This window comes from Oryctolagus cuniculus, chromosome 1 (genome assembly GCF_051225735.1).
Source record: "Oryctolagus cuniculus isolate XC-2025 breed Fujian yellow rabbit chromosome 1, ASM5122573v1, whole genome shotgun sequence".
Lineage (NCBI taxonomy): Eukaryota > Metazoa > Chordata > Mammalia > Lagomorpha > Leporidae > Oryctolagus > Oryctolagus cuniculus.
In genome coordinates this window covers 154,251,873-154,267,118 of record NC_142867.1, presented here as the reverse complement: position 1 = coordinate 154,267,118, position 15,246 = coordinate 154,251,873, and the positions used below count along the sequence as shown (strand labels likewise).

The 15,246-nt window shown below is 38.3% G+C and overlaps 1 protein-coding gene across 3 annotated transcripts in view; it reads left to right on the top strand.

The window, feature by feature from the left end:
- Window positions 1-15,246, top strand: part of PCSK5 (proprotein convertase subtilisin/kexin type 5) — a 442,208-nt gene that overhangs the window by 129,040 nt on the left and 297,922 nt on the right. For all 3 annotated transcript variants that reach the window (XR_001793338.4, XM_051858772.3, XM_008256582.5), the window contains exon 5: window positions 1,666-1,742. Coding sequence is in view for 2 of the 3 variants with exons in the window: in XM_051858772.3 (XP_051714732.2) it covers window positions 1,666-1,742 (77 nt within the window). In the remaining variant the exon portion in view is untranslated. The remainder of the gene's footprint in view (window positions 1-1,665; window positions 1,743-15,246) is intronic.

Genomic DNA, 15,246 nt, shown 5'->3' with positions numbered 1-15,246 from the left:
TGTAGAAATCAGTCAATTTCCTTTCTTAAGAAAGAACCTCAAGTTCATTTAGTTCTCATTTGTACAAAACAGTTGAGTGGCTGCTCTCCCCTGCATCCAAGCACGCTGAAATAAATTTATGTCTCTTCATAGCACAGAATTTTAAAGCTATAAAGGAACTTCAGTTTAGTATCCTCACTTGGTAAGTGAAGAAACTGAAGCCCGAGTATGGAAGAGCGATTCAGGGTCAGACAGAAGAGCAGAACCTGCCTCTCCCCCAGCACACAGGCAAACAGCTTTCCCTGTGTCCTGCTGCGCCCACTGAATATGAATGTGTTTGGTTTAGCACAAATAGCTTTCATCTAGTGGTGACTGTTCTCAATACCTTTCTAATATTTTCTCCTATAAAGAAAATTCTCCTGAATTATCTGTGCAATTAGAGTTGCCCTCCTTACCCGCTTGGTTCTCCTTCTGTGAGAGCTGGTGAGGGAGTAGAGAAATCAACTGGATGAAACTGGGTTCCAGTCTTATTTTATTTTATGCCAAACAGGTTATAAAGTAACTTCTGGGGGGCCCACTCTTTTCATTAAAATTACTGAATTTTACCAGATACTCTCCAAAGCCCTTCATCTGCCTGTGGCCACTAAATGGGGCTATAGGCTCTCCTATGTACAGGAAGCAGGGTCTTAGCACCTGTATATATAATGCACATTTTGTTTAATTCCCCACCCCTCAAATTTCAGGCTTTACATGCTAAAAATTACTTTTTGAAACAAGAAATTTTGATATAAACAGAAGACAAAAGTAGTGTTTACTTTCACCAGCATTGAAGTTAGCAGCAACCATAAAGCATAAGAAAATTGAAAACATCCTAACATAATCTGTCTGTAGTGGTATAAATTTTAACAATGATAATGCACCAGTAAATTATTTTTTGGATACTTTTCACAATCATTTTTAAAAGCACATGAATAAATCTAACTTGTGTTTTGTAGCTACTGTTTCCCCATCTTGAAACCTTAGCACAGGGAAACCTTGTTCATCACTTTGGCTGGTCCAGAAGCCATTGGGTGTTAGTTAAACAGCTGTATTATAGACTGTTTTGTAGTAGATACAACATCTGAAACCAGACATGTGTGGTCTAAAACAGGTCCCAAGAAAACTGATATAATAAATAGCTAGTACTGGTTTTTATTTGAATTATATGTGAATGCTTTTTGTCTTGTACAAATCTTGTCTTGTAAAACTCTTTAAATTTTGATAAGGAAGTTGCCAGCTCAAGAAGTCAAGTACAAAATAGGGAGGGAGTCTATAAAGAATAAATCACTTTGCTTCTAGGTAGGCAAAGAGTGCTTCATAGAAAAGGCAATAATTGAGGATACCTGAAAGTCACACATCTCAAGAACTAAGTCATTCTAGGGGTGAGGAGAAAAAGTGCTAGCAGAAATAGACCGAGCACTCTTTCATCTGTGTAGAGTCCTCCTTCATTTGAAGGGGAAAAACATAGCAAGGATTATTACCGAACCACAGTCTCTCCCTAAGGCATCCTGATGCCACTGGACCACGAACGTATTAGTTAACCTAATGACTCTCTTGCAGAAATGTGTTTAAGAATGCATGAGCCTGCGGTCAATCGCTAATTAACGAATGCCTGTTTGCTTTCTCTCTCTCTTCTCTGTGCCATAGGATGCTCTGGCGAGTTGTGACGTGAATGGAAATGACTTGGACCCAATGCCTCGATACGATGCAAGCAATGAGAACAAGTAAGGCCCAAGTGAGCGGTTGCTGGTGTAGGGCTGGAAAGGAGCTTTGTATTCTGCTCATGCTGAGGAAGTATCTTCTTTGAATTCCTTGGTAACGAATGATCACTAATTTTCTGGAAGTAAATGAGGATAACAGCACAACATACCAAAACTTATGTGCTATTTCTAATAGGCTTTTTTCTTTTATGGAAAAAATTCTCAGCTAGTATTATTTAAGTGAATCAGTAAGTTTAGACAAAACAATATAACCTAGAAAATTATGACTATACATGTATTTATTTGACCATCAACTATTAAAACGCTATTATTGCCACTGCCTGGGACTCCAGCATTCCGTATGAGCACCAGTTTGAGTCCCAACTGTTCCACTTCTGATACAGCTCCCTGCTAATGGCCCTGGGAAGGGAGTGGAAAATGGCCCAAGCACCTGGGCCCCTACTTCCCATGTAGGAGACCTAGATGGAGTTCCAGGCTCCTGGCTTCAGCCAGGCCCAGCCATGGTGGTTGTGGCTATTTGGGAAGTAAACCAGCGGAGGGAAGATTTCTTTCTCTTTGTATCTCTCCCTGTCTTTGTCACCCTGCCTTTCAATTAAATAAAATAAGTGGATCTTTAAAAAAATCTATTAAGATTGACAATCATATTACAGATCAGAGATAGTAGTGAAGTGTCAGTATGCAAGTTGATATAGGTAGGCTTTTCTAGGATTTCCTAATAAAAAGAATCAGGGTCTTAAATGAATTAAATTGCATAGTTTTAGTTCAGACATGTTGTTATCAACTAGGTTATAATGTTTGGTGAACTTCATACAAGGGGTTATAGTTCCAAGCAACATGAATGATGTATTCCATAGTAATGTGTGAATTAGCATGAAACACTGAAGAAGAAATGCAAAGTGCCCATTACTTGTAAAGGTACTGGTGATATGCATTGTGGGGACCAAAAAAATAGTAATTTCTTTCTCTCCATTTTGCTATGAACTTGAAATTACTCTTAAAAATTAAATCTTTCATCCAGGAAGTGGCAAATCAAACCCAGAATGTGATGTCATCTCCCTCCAGTTAGAATAGATATTATCAAAAAGACAAAAGACAAGAAATGCTGGCAAGGATGTGGAGAAAAGGGGCCCTGGTACACTGTTGATGGGAATGTAAATTAGTACAGCCATTATGGAAAGCAGCAAAGAGGTTCCTAATATATTACAATTGGTAACTACCATATGATCTAGCCCTTCCACTACTGGGTATATATTCAAAGGAAATCAAATAAGTCTGTTGAAGAGACATCTGTGTTCTCATGCTGATTGCAGCACTATTCATAAAATAGCCAAGAAATACAAACAATTTAAGCGCCTATCAACTGATGAATGAATAAAGAAAATATGGCATATACACATGTTAGAATACTATTCAGCCATAAAATGGATAAATTCCTGTCATTGTGACAGCATAGATGGAACCAGAGGTCATTAAGTGAAATAAGGCAGGCACAAAAACAAAAGTTGGATTAAGTTCCTTATGTGTAGGTTCTAAAAATGTTGATCTCATAGATGTTGGGCTAAATGGTGGGCACCAGAGGCTGGAGACAGTAGACCAGAGGGAAGAAAGATGGAGAGAGGTTGGTTAGCAGGTACTAAGTTATAGATAGGTTGGATAAAGAAGTTCGGACTTATCCAGAGTGACTATCATGTACTATATTTTTTGTCAAGTTAGAAGAAAGGATTTTGAATGCTCTCGTCATAAAGAATTGATAAATGTTTGAAGAGATAAATATATTATCCTAATTTGAACATCACACAATATACCCATATGTCAAGACATCACATGGCACGCATAAATATGTACATCTTTTCTGTGTCAATCTTTTAAAAAATCTTAAAAAATGAACAAAAAACAAGGCACTATTATACATTTAAATGTGTGGTCCATTATGCTATAACATGTGCATTCCTAAAAAGTGTAACACTCTGAGGAATCTAAATGCATAGAGAAAAAAGAAAATAGAGCAGAAATCTAACATTTAGATTAGGAGCCAGTCCTAGTGGGGAAGACACCCACATCACGTTGGAGTCGCTGACTCCAGCTCCTGATTCCAGCTTTCTGCTAATATAAACCCTGGAAGGTAGCAGGTGAATATGTAAGTGATTGGGTTCTTGCCACCTTCATGGGTGAACCAGAAATGGTTTCCCAGCTCTTGGCATTGGCCTCTTGTGGGCATCTGGGAAGTGAAGCAGCAGATGGAAGTTTCTTTTCTCTTCACCCCTAACCTGAATCTTTTCCTCTCTCTTGGTCTGCCTCTCTTTTCCTTAGTCTCTCTTCTTCTCAAATAAATAATTTTTAAAAATTCATCAGTGACACACACAAAGTCCTGTAAAATGGTATCCCAGTTTTACACACAGTAAGTGGTTAATCCAAAGGTAGCACCACCTTGAAAGAAAACAACACAGTTTTAACGGGTGTTTCTGTAAGTATATGCTCATTTTACCTCCTCCCACTTTCACACCCACAACCCTGGGTGCAAGAGAAAATGAGCAAGAGAAAAATGAGATAATTATTAAAACAAACCAAAAAAATGAAATCCAGACAATAGAGAAGAAAAATACAAAGTAAGCTGAGATAAGGGGGGAAGGGAATTAAGCAGAGTGGAGGATGGCCATTGGCTGAAGTGCTGCAGCTTGCCAGCTTCCATGAACCGACTATTATGAGATGAATGGAGAGGAACCTGAGATCAGTGAGAAGTTGCTGCACAAGATGTGGCTATGTGTGGATTATTGTGCCATTGAGCTCTATAACTGTGTTTTCTGTATTTCTCTGACTCAGTTCAACTGGGTGTGTTTTCTGCATTCACCTAGAGTCTCTGGGACAAAGTCACATATAAACAAATGCAAATTTTACATTCTGTTCAAATTAGTCCCTAATGTATGTATCTTGGGGGAAGAAGTTTGTGATATCTATTGTGATATAGCAGAACTGATTGTACTCTATCCATTCACTAACATTATCACATCAGCATTTCTATAAGGAAAAGGGAAACAAGAAAAGTATAGGAAAGTCTAGATTAGGTTAATGCCCCCAAGTATCACTGTGAGGAGTGTGGAGGGATAAGAGGAGCTGTAGGTGGAAATGGAAAACCAATGCATTGAACCCTGTCGTTCTTTGAATAGGAATCCACAAGTGGTAATTTTTTTTTGCCGTGAGACTCTGCTGGTGACTGTTCTCCAAGGGTGTGCCTGATCTGTGACTAACATTGCTAACCACAATGTCTCTCTGTAATGACAGTTCTTTGAGGATTGGCTTTGATGGCTTTTTATAGACTACCCTTTTAAAACTGTCTTTGTGAGGATTCCTTTTAAACATGCCCCCCCCGCCCTGCCCAGTCCCCCAAGACCTTTGTTCAAGAAGAATCACCGCAGTCATGCTCACTCTGGAGTATTGTAGTGGGGCCTGTTTTGATCCTTTCTGAGCACTGTCATTGAGTTCAGTGAGGTTTTGATTGTTGGAGGACATGGGCTTTGTTCCAGATGTGCATGTAGGTTTGTATTCTTGACAATGAAATATGGCATTGTTGGAGGTATAACACCAGCACTCCCTACCTGTTTCATTAGAAGTCAGCAGTCCCTTGAGATACTTCTGCCTGATCAGGTTTAATGGTTATAATCTCCTCTTTGCTTGTTTCATTACAATGATATATAAGATTGATGGATCTTTCTTTAATTAATGATTCATAGATAGATAATTCAGTTTGAATAGCAGTCATTCAGAATTAGGAAATAAGAGTGGGTTTGTGGCTTCTAGGAAATTTTAGCCCTGGCTCTCCTTGATTAGCTTTATGGTCTTTGGGTCTAACTATTTTGAATATTAGCACTTTTTTTAAATCTCTAAAATGGGTATTAAAATACTTATCTCTAAAGGTTAGCAATAAAATTTGTTAGAACACCAAGCTGACTACATAATAAGTGTTAGATAATTATAGATGTTATTATTGTAATGATGTGTTCTATTCCTGTATTTATTTCTTGATGAATAATCAGTAAAAAATTGCAATCATCTCAAAATATGTGTGCATATGAACATTTAAAATCTAAATTAAGACTTGGACGTCTGTTTATTTTCAAGGCTACAGGTTTATATAGGTTTTTTTCAGTCTACTTTAAGTCTGCTTTCCTTTAATTCCATTTCTCTATTTCCCTTTATAGAACAAGAGTCCTTGGTTGGTATTAGATAATGAAGGTGAGGACCTTATAATCATCATTCAAATTAGGCAGTTGAGGCAGATACTACGCAAATTCTTCCTTGTTGTACCATCAGACCAGTGGGCTTTGGAGTGCATTGGAATTATTATGAGGCTGCGTTTATGCATCCAGTCAATGAGTTGTTGAGACCTTGCTATGGAAATGGCTCTGTGCTGCTTAGAGTCTACGATGATGAAATAATAGACGTTACTACTAGGTTGAACTGAGAGATGACACAGTAAGAAACCCTAATGTCTGAGAGGTTTTCGGTACCGTTGGAGAATGTACTCTCACAACTTTATGCTAATTATTTCTCTTAAATTTGTATGATTTCATTTCTGGTGGCAAACTTTGGAGGGAAGGAAATTATCCCCACATTATAGAACTTAGGAAAATATTTTTGTCCATTTTTCAAGTTCCCAAATGGTAGCATGTCAGACCTAAATACTTGATGCTACAGAAATAGTGTTACTAGAGCAGACGTAAAAGCCTGGATTGTACTTCGACTTTGCCTCAGTTCATTTATCTTGCCTTGTTCTCAGCTGAGAAGAGACGATACTTCTGCAAATGAAGCAGCCTCCTGGCATTACGTACCACTACTCCCATTTCTGATAACTGAATCGTTGATCTCCAGGTTAGATCATTCCTTTGCTAGGTCACTTCCTGTTAAATGTTCCCTCTGCCTAAATGTCATGGCACCATATTTAGAAGGAGATGACACCGCAGCATTGTACTTTGTGTTGCTTGTGACCCCAGAATCTAATTCCTTTCGAAACAAGCCAACCTGTAGGTTAGAGGCTCATTTTCCAAAAGGAATGGACTTGCATTTTGTTTCTCATCTCTGTTTCAAGAAAGATTTAAGCAGGGTGGATAGGAGTACATTTCTTTTGCTTCTTCAGCTGCTTTGCATACACTGCCATGTTGCAGAAACCAAAGCGTGTGTGGCCTTCTCTTTGTCACTCCTGCGGCTGAGGATTGCTGGGAGCAGTTAGGGTTTCAAAGCAAAGCCAATGGATGCACTCAGTGTTTTCTGATTATCACAGAAACATGCTTACTTGATAACTAGAGAAAAAACACATAGATAAGTGGCCTTACCTGGTGGAAGCATTATTTCATCATACCAAGGATTTAATCTAGTATGTTAAGATAAAGTTATCTTGTGGTGGGTTCAGGCAAAACCTATAAGAAAAGTTGAATCATTATCAGAGGCCAATTTGTTTCGCCAAACATTTTCAAAAATCTTCCTTCAATATTTTTGCAAAAATAACATCTACAAAGTACTAACACAGTAGTTGATAATGATTATCAAATGAATTTATGTGAAGTTGACTGCAAATGTGCATTGATACACTTATTGTGCACAAAACAGGCAATTGTGACAGTATCAGACACTCTTCATAAACAGCTCTCTTACTCATTTCAGGCTTTCCCCAATGCCGTATAACTTAGGAACAATAGAAAGTTAATGCTCACAGTTTTGTAGGCTGGGAGATCCAAAATCAAGGCACCAGTACATTCAGAGTCTGATCTAGGTCCCTTCATCATAGATGATGGGACTCCACATGGCAAATGAGGCGCACAAATTCCCACAGACCTCTTTTAGAAGGACACTGCCACTGTTCTCATAAGCACTGTCCTCACGACCTAGTCACTGCTTCAAGTTCCTACCTCTTTTAATATCAATGCATTAGGAGTTTGATTTCAACACAGGAGTTTTGGAGAGAAGCAAGCATTCAGATCATAGTTATAGCCTCCAATTTTATATACATAAAAGAACCTGCAATACATATTTTAGGAAATTTATTCCTATACATGCAGGTTCATAATATAATACATTGAAATAAGATTTTTAATCATCGTCTAGATGCTGGGAAGTGGCCTCACGTGGGAAGTTGCAGTGCAGTAGGAAAAGGCTTCTCTCAGCCCAGAACGCAGCCACTCCTTCCACTTTCCTGACAGTTCTCATTGTTTTAGTTCTCCTCATTCACAGCTCTCAAAAGCCTTCCACAGGAAACCCCCTTGCATCCACACAAGTCGTAGGTTAGTTTACCTTCCCTCTCTTACCTGCATCCTTATAACAGCCTCCTGCATAGTCTCCTTGTGTCTAGTCTCTCCCCAAACTCCTGCTTCCTGGGCAGTAATTCTGAACCAAAATGAGAACATAAAAATCCTCTAAGGTGTCGCATGTTACGAATTCAACGTTTTCATGACCCAACTCCTTATGTCTGCTCTGCTGTCTGGGTCCACCACCACCAACACCAACTTCCCCCTTCCACACACACACACTTCATCCATAAGCCCTGTGGGACTTGTAGAATTCCCCTACCGTACCTCGCCATTCTTCCTGCCATCATCTGCGTCTGGATAATATTATTGGTGTCACTATTCCAGCGATGCCTTCTTTCACCTTCTCTGAACTGAGTTTGGATACCCCTCCAGCGGTTTTTCACAGCACGTGCAGTATTACTATTCCTTTTATAAAATGCTTCCTACTATAGATGAGGTCACACTTACCAACGTGAGGAAACAGGCAAGAATAATATCAAGAAGTTGATTTTCAGTTTAGTTGGCTCAAATAGATAAATTAGAAAAATTCTGTCTCCATCTCGGTAGCTCACCTATAAAATAGTGTTACATATAATGGGGCTTTGTGCTGGGTATGTTTATTCTGATCTTCCACCCTCATCCATATCCTGCCAAGCTGACCTTTACAGACTGCATTCGTGGACTCCCTAACCCTCTGGCTTCTTACTGGACTTGGCCAGTGGAAAGCTCAAGTAGAAGAAGAGAGGTGAAGCAGAGTAAGGAAGAGGGCTTCTTCCTCAGCTCCCTGCTTGCAGGGTCATTGGCTGCTTCCCTGAAGATCTTAAGTCCTTCCATGAGGCCCTAAATGTGACCTATTATAACTCCCCTTTCTGGGTAGCAGTAAACCACATCTTTCCTCAAGTCCCCTCAGATCTAAGGAGTTCCCATTATTAGGAGACCAGAATACTTCACTACTCCCTATTTATTCCCCCAAACTCTGCTTTGCATCATTATACAAATCCCTTGAATAAATTCTTCTCACATTACCCATTATTATAGAGGAGCCCAGTGTTTCCTAATAAGCCTTTGACCAACACAGTACATTTTGTCTTTTAGCCTGATATCATTGGTGGAATAAAGGGGAAGGTGGTGAAATACCTCTGAAAGAAAAGATAATTAAATTCATGGGAGGTTTCTAAATGACTGTTTATGCTTTAATGAAGGCTGAATCGTACAAAAAATGATCTAACCACGAATTCCTGTATACCTGCTACCTGAAGGGTAAATAGTCATCTTTGTTAAACACTGCCTTAATTATTCCAGGGATTAGACTCACGAGAATGCGACCTTCAGATCCTTTTGTTCTTCCCTTTGTCAATCTTAGTGTGTTCTCCCGGATTTGGGGACTTAGTCTCTTGGGGCTGTCAGTGGCAGTTTAGATAAAGGGTCTGATTGATGCTATAGGTTAAAATGAGGTTTGGGTATAATTTATGCTAACCCAGCGCATCATTGACATGAATAATTGATAGTTGCTTGAATTTAAATTTCTTATTTAAAAAACAAACTCACAAATTCCTGGGGCCTCTAAAGCAGATGGAAATTGCAGTATGGGAAAGAGAAGATAAGTATCCTTTTTAAATAATGGATTAAGCACTTGAGTAGGTTTTCCAGACAGGTGTATTTATTTATCTTTCACTTTTAATCTTCTTCTTTAACCTCCTCCTCAGATACTTATATTTTCTCTTGTTTCTTTCTGTCCAAAAATATGTACAATTGACAACATGAGGACCTTGAGGGGTCAAGAGCAGTAGTTTTTTGTTGATGTTATTGTCAAACATTAGAAAAGGCATCCAAGAATTTTCAAACCCGATGAGCCGGTGAACACTCACGTTAGATGCTGAATAAGAAGGCAAATCTTGGAGAAAAGATTTTTCACTCCCCACGCAGCTTCCCAAGAAGAGCAGGCTGAAAGAGTAATGAAGCTTCAACCTTGCCCAGCATTCATTTTGATATTCTGGAGATATTACTTAGATATTGGTTACCCCCCGCCCCGTTCATATCAAACACCTTCTAAGTTAAAAGATTAAAGTTAGAGTTTCTTTATGAGCTATATTTTTGCAGTTCAGTTAATTACAATGGAAATTTCTTTTTCCAGTGTACTTAAATGTGTGTGTGTCTGTGTGTGTGTGTGTGTAACGTCAGTGAATTTGAAGCTTTAATAAAAATAGAGGTATACAGAATGTATCCTTTACATCAGGACATTTTTAATCAGTCCTCATGAAATAGATTTCCAGAGAAGATAGATTGATATTGGAAGTAAGCATTCTGCTTTTAGAGGAGACCTGAAAGCTCCAGCCTTCCTGTTCACTAGTTTGTGCCCTTGGAGAAGCATTCTTCCAAAACCTCCTTCACCACAACACTATCTCAGTTTCCTGTTTAACTCAAACAAGCACAGAGATCTGCCCTTCTATGGAGTTGCAACTTGAATGTACTGTAAGCAACTGCTAATAAAATTAGCACATCTGCATGCCATCTCGTTTACTCCCATCACCAGCCCACTGTCAGAAAGTGTAGGGAGGCTAAGTAATGTGCCGGGCCACTAAGTAATGTGGCAGGGCCAGGATTTGAGCTCATTCATTTCTGCACCATCTATTTACCTGCATAGATGATTTAATTGATGGCCAAGTAAATGAGAAATTAATTGCTGTGCTGAGCATAAGCTTTAGTAGGTTCACTACCAGAATGCTACAGCCCTGTATTCAATAAACGCATAATAGCCTGACCCTGTCAAGTGCTGGTAGTCAGGGTTCTGTTTCTCCAGAGGGAGGGGACTCTGTCTGCAAAGACTGCTAACACCTGTGTGCACATAACTTTGAACAGGTAGCAAAGATAGTTTATTACAGTGAATTCAATGATTATATAAATCTGACTCCTCCATCATTTCTGTTCTGTGGTGACAAATGAAGGCCACCCAAAGGAGACTAAAGACTATTCAGAGATTGCTGTAGAAGGGAATTAGCTACCATTATTTGGAGAAACTCTAAGACAGACATTAAGACTGACTGGGAAAGGTTACAGTATAAATAAAGAAGAGAAAAGGGAAAGCTTCAGGCTTGGTCTGATTGGAGATTATCAGGAGGAAGCTGGAACATGGGGTCTGTAGTCTCAAACAGTTTCACTAGCTATAATAACAGGTTTTTTTTGTTGTTGTTTAAATTGAACTTGGATGAGTACCATCTGATCATAATGTAAATCAAAAGGATTTTGGCAGCTATATAAAAGTTCCACAGATATGGAATTTTATAAATATTGTTATTAAAGGTATTAGTAACTAAGTAATAATATGATATTTCACCCTAATTCCCAGAAGGCAGCTGGTCAATTTTCACATGGCTGTCTTTGGAGAAATGGGCTCTTTGCTGTTGGAGTCACATAAAAAACACGTTGCTGGTTTTGCACTTAAAGGGACAACTTTTGTGAGCACTCCGGAAATGAGGGCTGTGAAGGATTCTCTGAAGGAAGAAAAGATTGAGCTCAAGGAAAGCCTTTGGGAGTAAGAAAACTCTTACGTTAAGAAATGGATGGGATCTGGGGCTGTGTCTTACTTGGAGGAAATGGCAAATGCTTTTGCTCATAAAACTCCAAAAACAGTTGCAAGCAGTAGGGAAGAGCAGTAGACTACTTGTGAATTTCCTACAATTCTCCTTCATCCCCACTTTCTCTGCTTTCTTCACAAGCTGCCTTCTTAAGAATTTTAGAAGAGTGAACTTTGTTAAGAGTTTAAAATATTCCTATTTTTAGATATCCATATACCATCTGCATAGTAATTTACATGTGCTAGTAAATGCCTCTGCATGAATTGCAGATAAAATACCTTGTGGTGACATCCTGGGCTGAGAGTAGCTGACTGCTGCAGATTTTGTATGAACTTTTTACTCCTGGTTGGAATTCTTACCTTCTAAGGTTTGTTCTTGTAAGATCACACCCTCTTCCATGCCTGTCCCAATTACTGAATCTAAACTTTCACTTTCTCCTCAATACCCAACATTCCTCGTATCAGGTTGTCTCATATCCATTTCTTTTTCCACCATCCTGATACCCTGTTTTTCCCAAAGGCTATAGTGTTGTTGTTATGCAAAGAAAAAAGCACACATGTGTCTTTAGCAGCTGCCCCAGTCTTGGCACCAGTTCTGTATAGTCCATACTGGGTGATCTGATCTGAATTCTATCAGTCTGCAATTTCAGCAGTGACCTGTGTGTGTGTTTTATTGGATGTGAGACTTTTGCATATTTTTTCTTCCTAGAAGAATAACAAGTCCTTTTAATGTTGCCCGAAGGAGTGGGGAATAGCTGATCCTGTACTTGAAATAAAAACACTTTTTAAAATTTTTTTTTCTCTCATCTACCCATGTGATGCATCCTGTAAGGAATATTGAGGGAGAGTGGGCAATGAACATCTGAGAGGAGCTAGGGCTTGAATGGAAGAGATCAAAGAAGTAGGGAACTTAACTTCTGCCATATAATTCAAAAGGAGGCAAAAGGGGTCCACAAAGCAAGGAACAATCTCAGATACAGCTCCACTAACAACCATGCATTTGCCTTATCATCCACACTTTGAAGGACACTATTCATGGGAAAATAGAGGCCCCTGTCATTATGACTAGTTTTTCCCACTACAGAGATGCCATAGCAACTGAGGCTTAATTCTTTCATAGATTGAATTTATTTCAGATTGCTCAGCCTTCTGCAGAATTATACTAGTGGCATTGTTATGGTGGAAAAACATTCCAGAACATTGAGGTACAGGAACAATACCCATTTCACTGCTGTATTTGTAGATATTTTCATTCATATTGGTTGAAATCTTTGTAGCCAAGATGCAAATATGAGAAAGTGTTCGGGTAAGCCAATGCAAATTAAATTAATATTCTTTCTTTCATATTTTATGTTTGCAAGTACTGTTTTTACATGAATCCATTCCATTTATGTTTGTGCAATTTTCTCATTGTGTTGCTGTGAGCTTCTGTTAGAATTCCCATTGTAAAACTTATTTCAATTGTGAAGGAAACTAACAAATGTTTAATTCTTCTGAATTGAAAGAAAATATCCACAACTTTTTCATTATCTGTTATACATACTGTTTCCTTGTCTTCAGTTAGGAAGATGTTATGCTAAAAAAGTACTTTGTTAAAGATGGTACCCATATCTTAACTTCACTTAATACTTTCCTTAAAATATTTATAGGTTTTTGAGGTCTATACTGATAGTACTCATTTATAGATTTCCAAGAAATATTTCTGGGTTGAAGCAGAAAAGTACATATGGGGAAGGGAGGCCTAAGTAACTGCTAGATAAGTTGTTTAATAAAATTGAATAATAGACTAAGAGAATGTATTGAGCAATACCTCCTAAAAGCATGTCTATGCTGATATATGGACAAACCCTACATGAAAAGTTATTGTCTTTATATAATTTCAAAACTCAGTATATACAAGCTGCTTATTTTGTTTTTCCGTGGATAATTCTGTAGCTTTGAGAATTTTGTTATATAATTTGGCTGGAGGAGTAGAGAATTACTTTGTCCCTCAAAGAAACCTTGGATATTTTTGCCTTGAGCTTTGAACTCTGTAACAAAGTCTAAATAGAGTTTAGTAGGTTTGGTATGTGTTTCTCATGAAAGAATGAGGAAAAAATGAGCAAGTCTCCAATTCCCCTAAATGGCATTTGTCCTTCCAAGCCATCTTGGATCTCATTTTCTCATAATGGAGGAGCTATCTACGACTAATCATAATTTATCTAGAACTTTCAGTTCACAAGTATATCCTCATGTGATTTGTAAAAATTCATATTAGATAAGTAGAGTAGTTTATTATTTTGGTCCTCTAGTATCTGAATTAATTTTTTTACACATAGGAATTTTTTAACTTATGAGGCTTGGTGAGATCAAAGACTATTATGTAATACAGCAGCTAAAAATGTAGATACTCCCTTGCCCTAGTCTAGGACACAGGGTGTGCAGTCTAGATTGTAAAAATCAAGAGCACTTGCTACAAGTAAACCATCTCTAATCCAAAAATCCCAAATCATCAGTGCTACAAAGTCTCAGACTCTGAGTGTCAACATGATACCACAGCAGAAAATTCTATACCGTAAAACTTTGTTTCATGTACCAAATTATTTAAAATGTTTGTTTAAAATTACCTTAAACCTATGTGTATAAGGTGTAGAGTCCCACCACAAAAATATATCATTATGTATATGCAGATATTCCAAAATCAAAAAAATCCAAACTCACAAAACAAAAAACAAAACTAAACTCAAAAACACTTCTAGTCCCAAGCACTTTGGGTAAGGGATACTCAAGTATTATTATAGCATAAGAGGCCCCGGAAGCTCTCACTCAGTTTTCTGTTTCTCTCCTCTCACCCCCAAGTCTGTCCTCATAGATCAGAGATGTGTTTTTATTAATCTCTAGCCTCCACCTTGGTTGTTTAATTTTTCCAACAATTCTGAGCCTCCCAGTATTCTGTTCATTAACTATTTTTCTGCTTATCTCAGTTAATTCCAGTAAAGAACTTGAACTATAATGTCATCATCAGTGCCCCATGTTTGTGAAAGTGAATCTGGCTTTCAAACTGATGCTTGTTGTATCACCTAATACACTATAATTTGAAGCAGCATACTAAATGGGCCTTTCTGAATGTAGTGTTCATAGGAAATGGAGACAGAGAATCTTCCATCTGCTGGTTCACTCCCCAAATGCAACAACAGTCAGGTCTGGGCCAGGCTACCAGCAGGAACCAGGAACTTAATCTGGGTCATCTCACATGAGTGGCAAGGACCCAAGCACTTGAGCCATCACCTGCTGCTTTCTAAGGTGTGCATTAGCAAGAAATGAATTGTGAGCAAAGCCTAGAGTCAAACTCAGGCACTCTGATATGGAAAACAAGTGTCCCAACTGACATCTAGCCACTAGGCCAAATACTCACCAAATAGGGTATAATCCTTACTCTGCAGCAGGCTTGTTGCTTTCTTTTCACCTCTTGAGCAAATAAGAGAATGAAGAAAGGCCAGGAAATGTAACTTAAATGTTATGAAAAATCTAAAACAGTGGCAGAAATAACTTTTAAATGGACTACAATGTGGTCTTACTCTAGTATGCCAAAGTTTTCTCTAAAAATAACCTAGCTTCCATTTGTGGTGTTGTTTTTTTTTTTTGTTTTTTTTTTTTTGTTGTTGTTCCTGTTTCT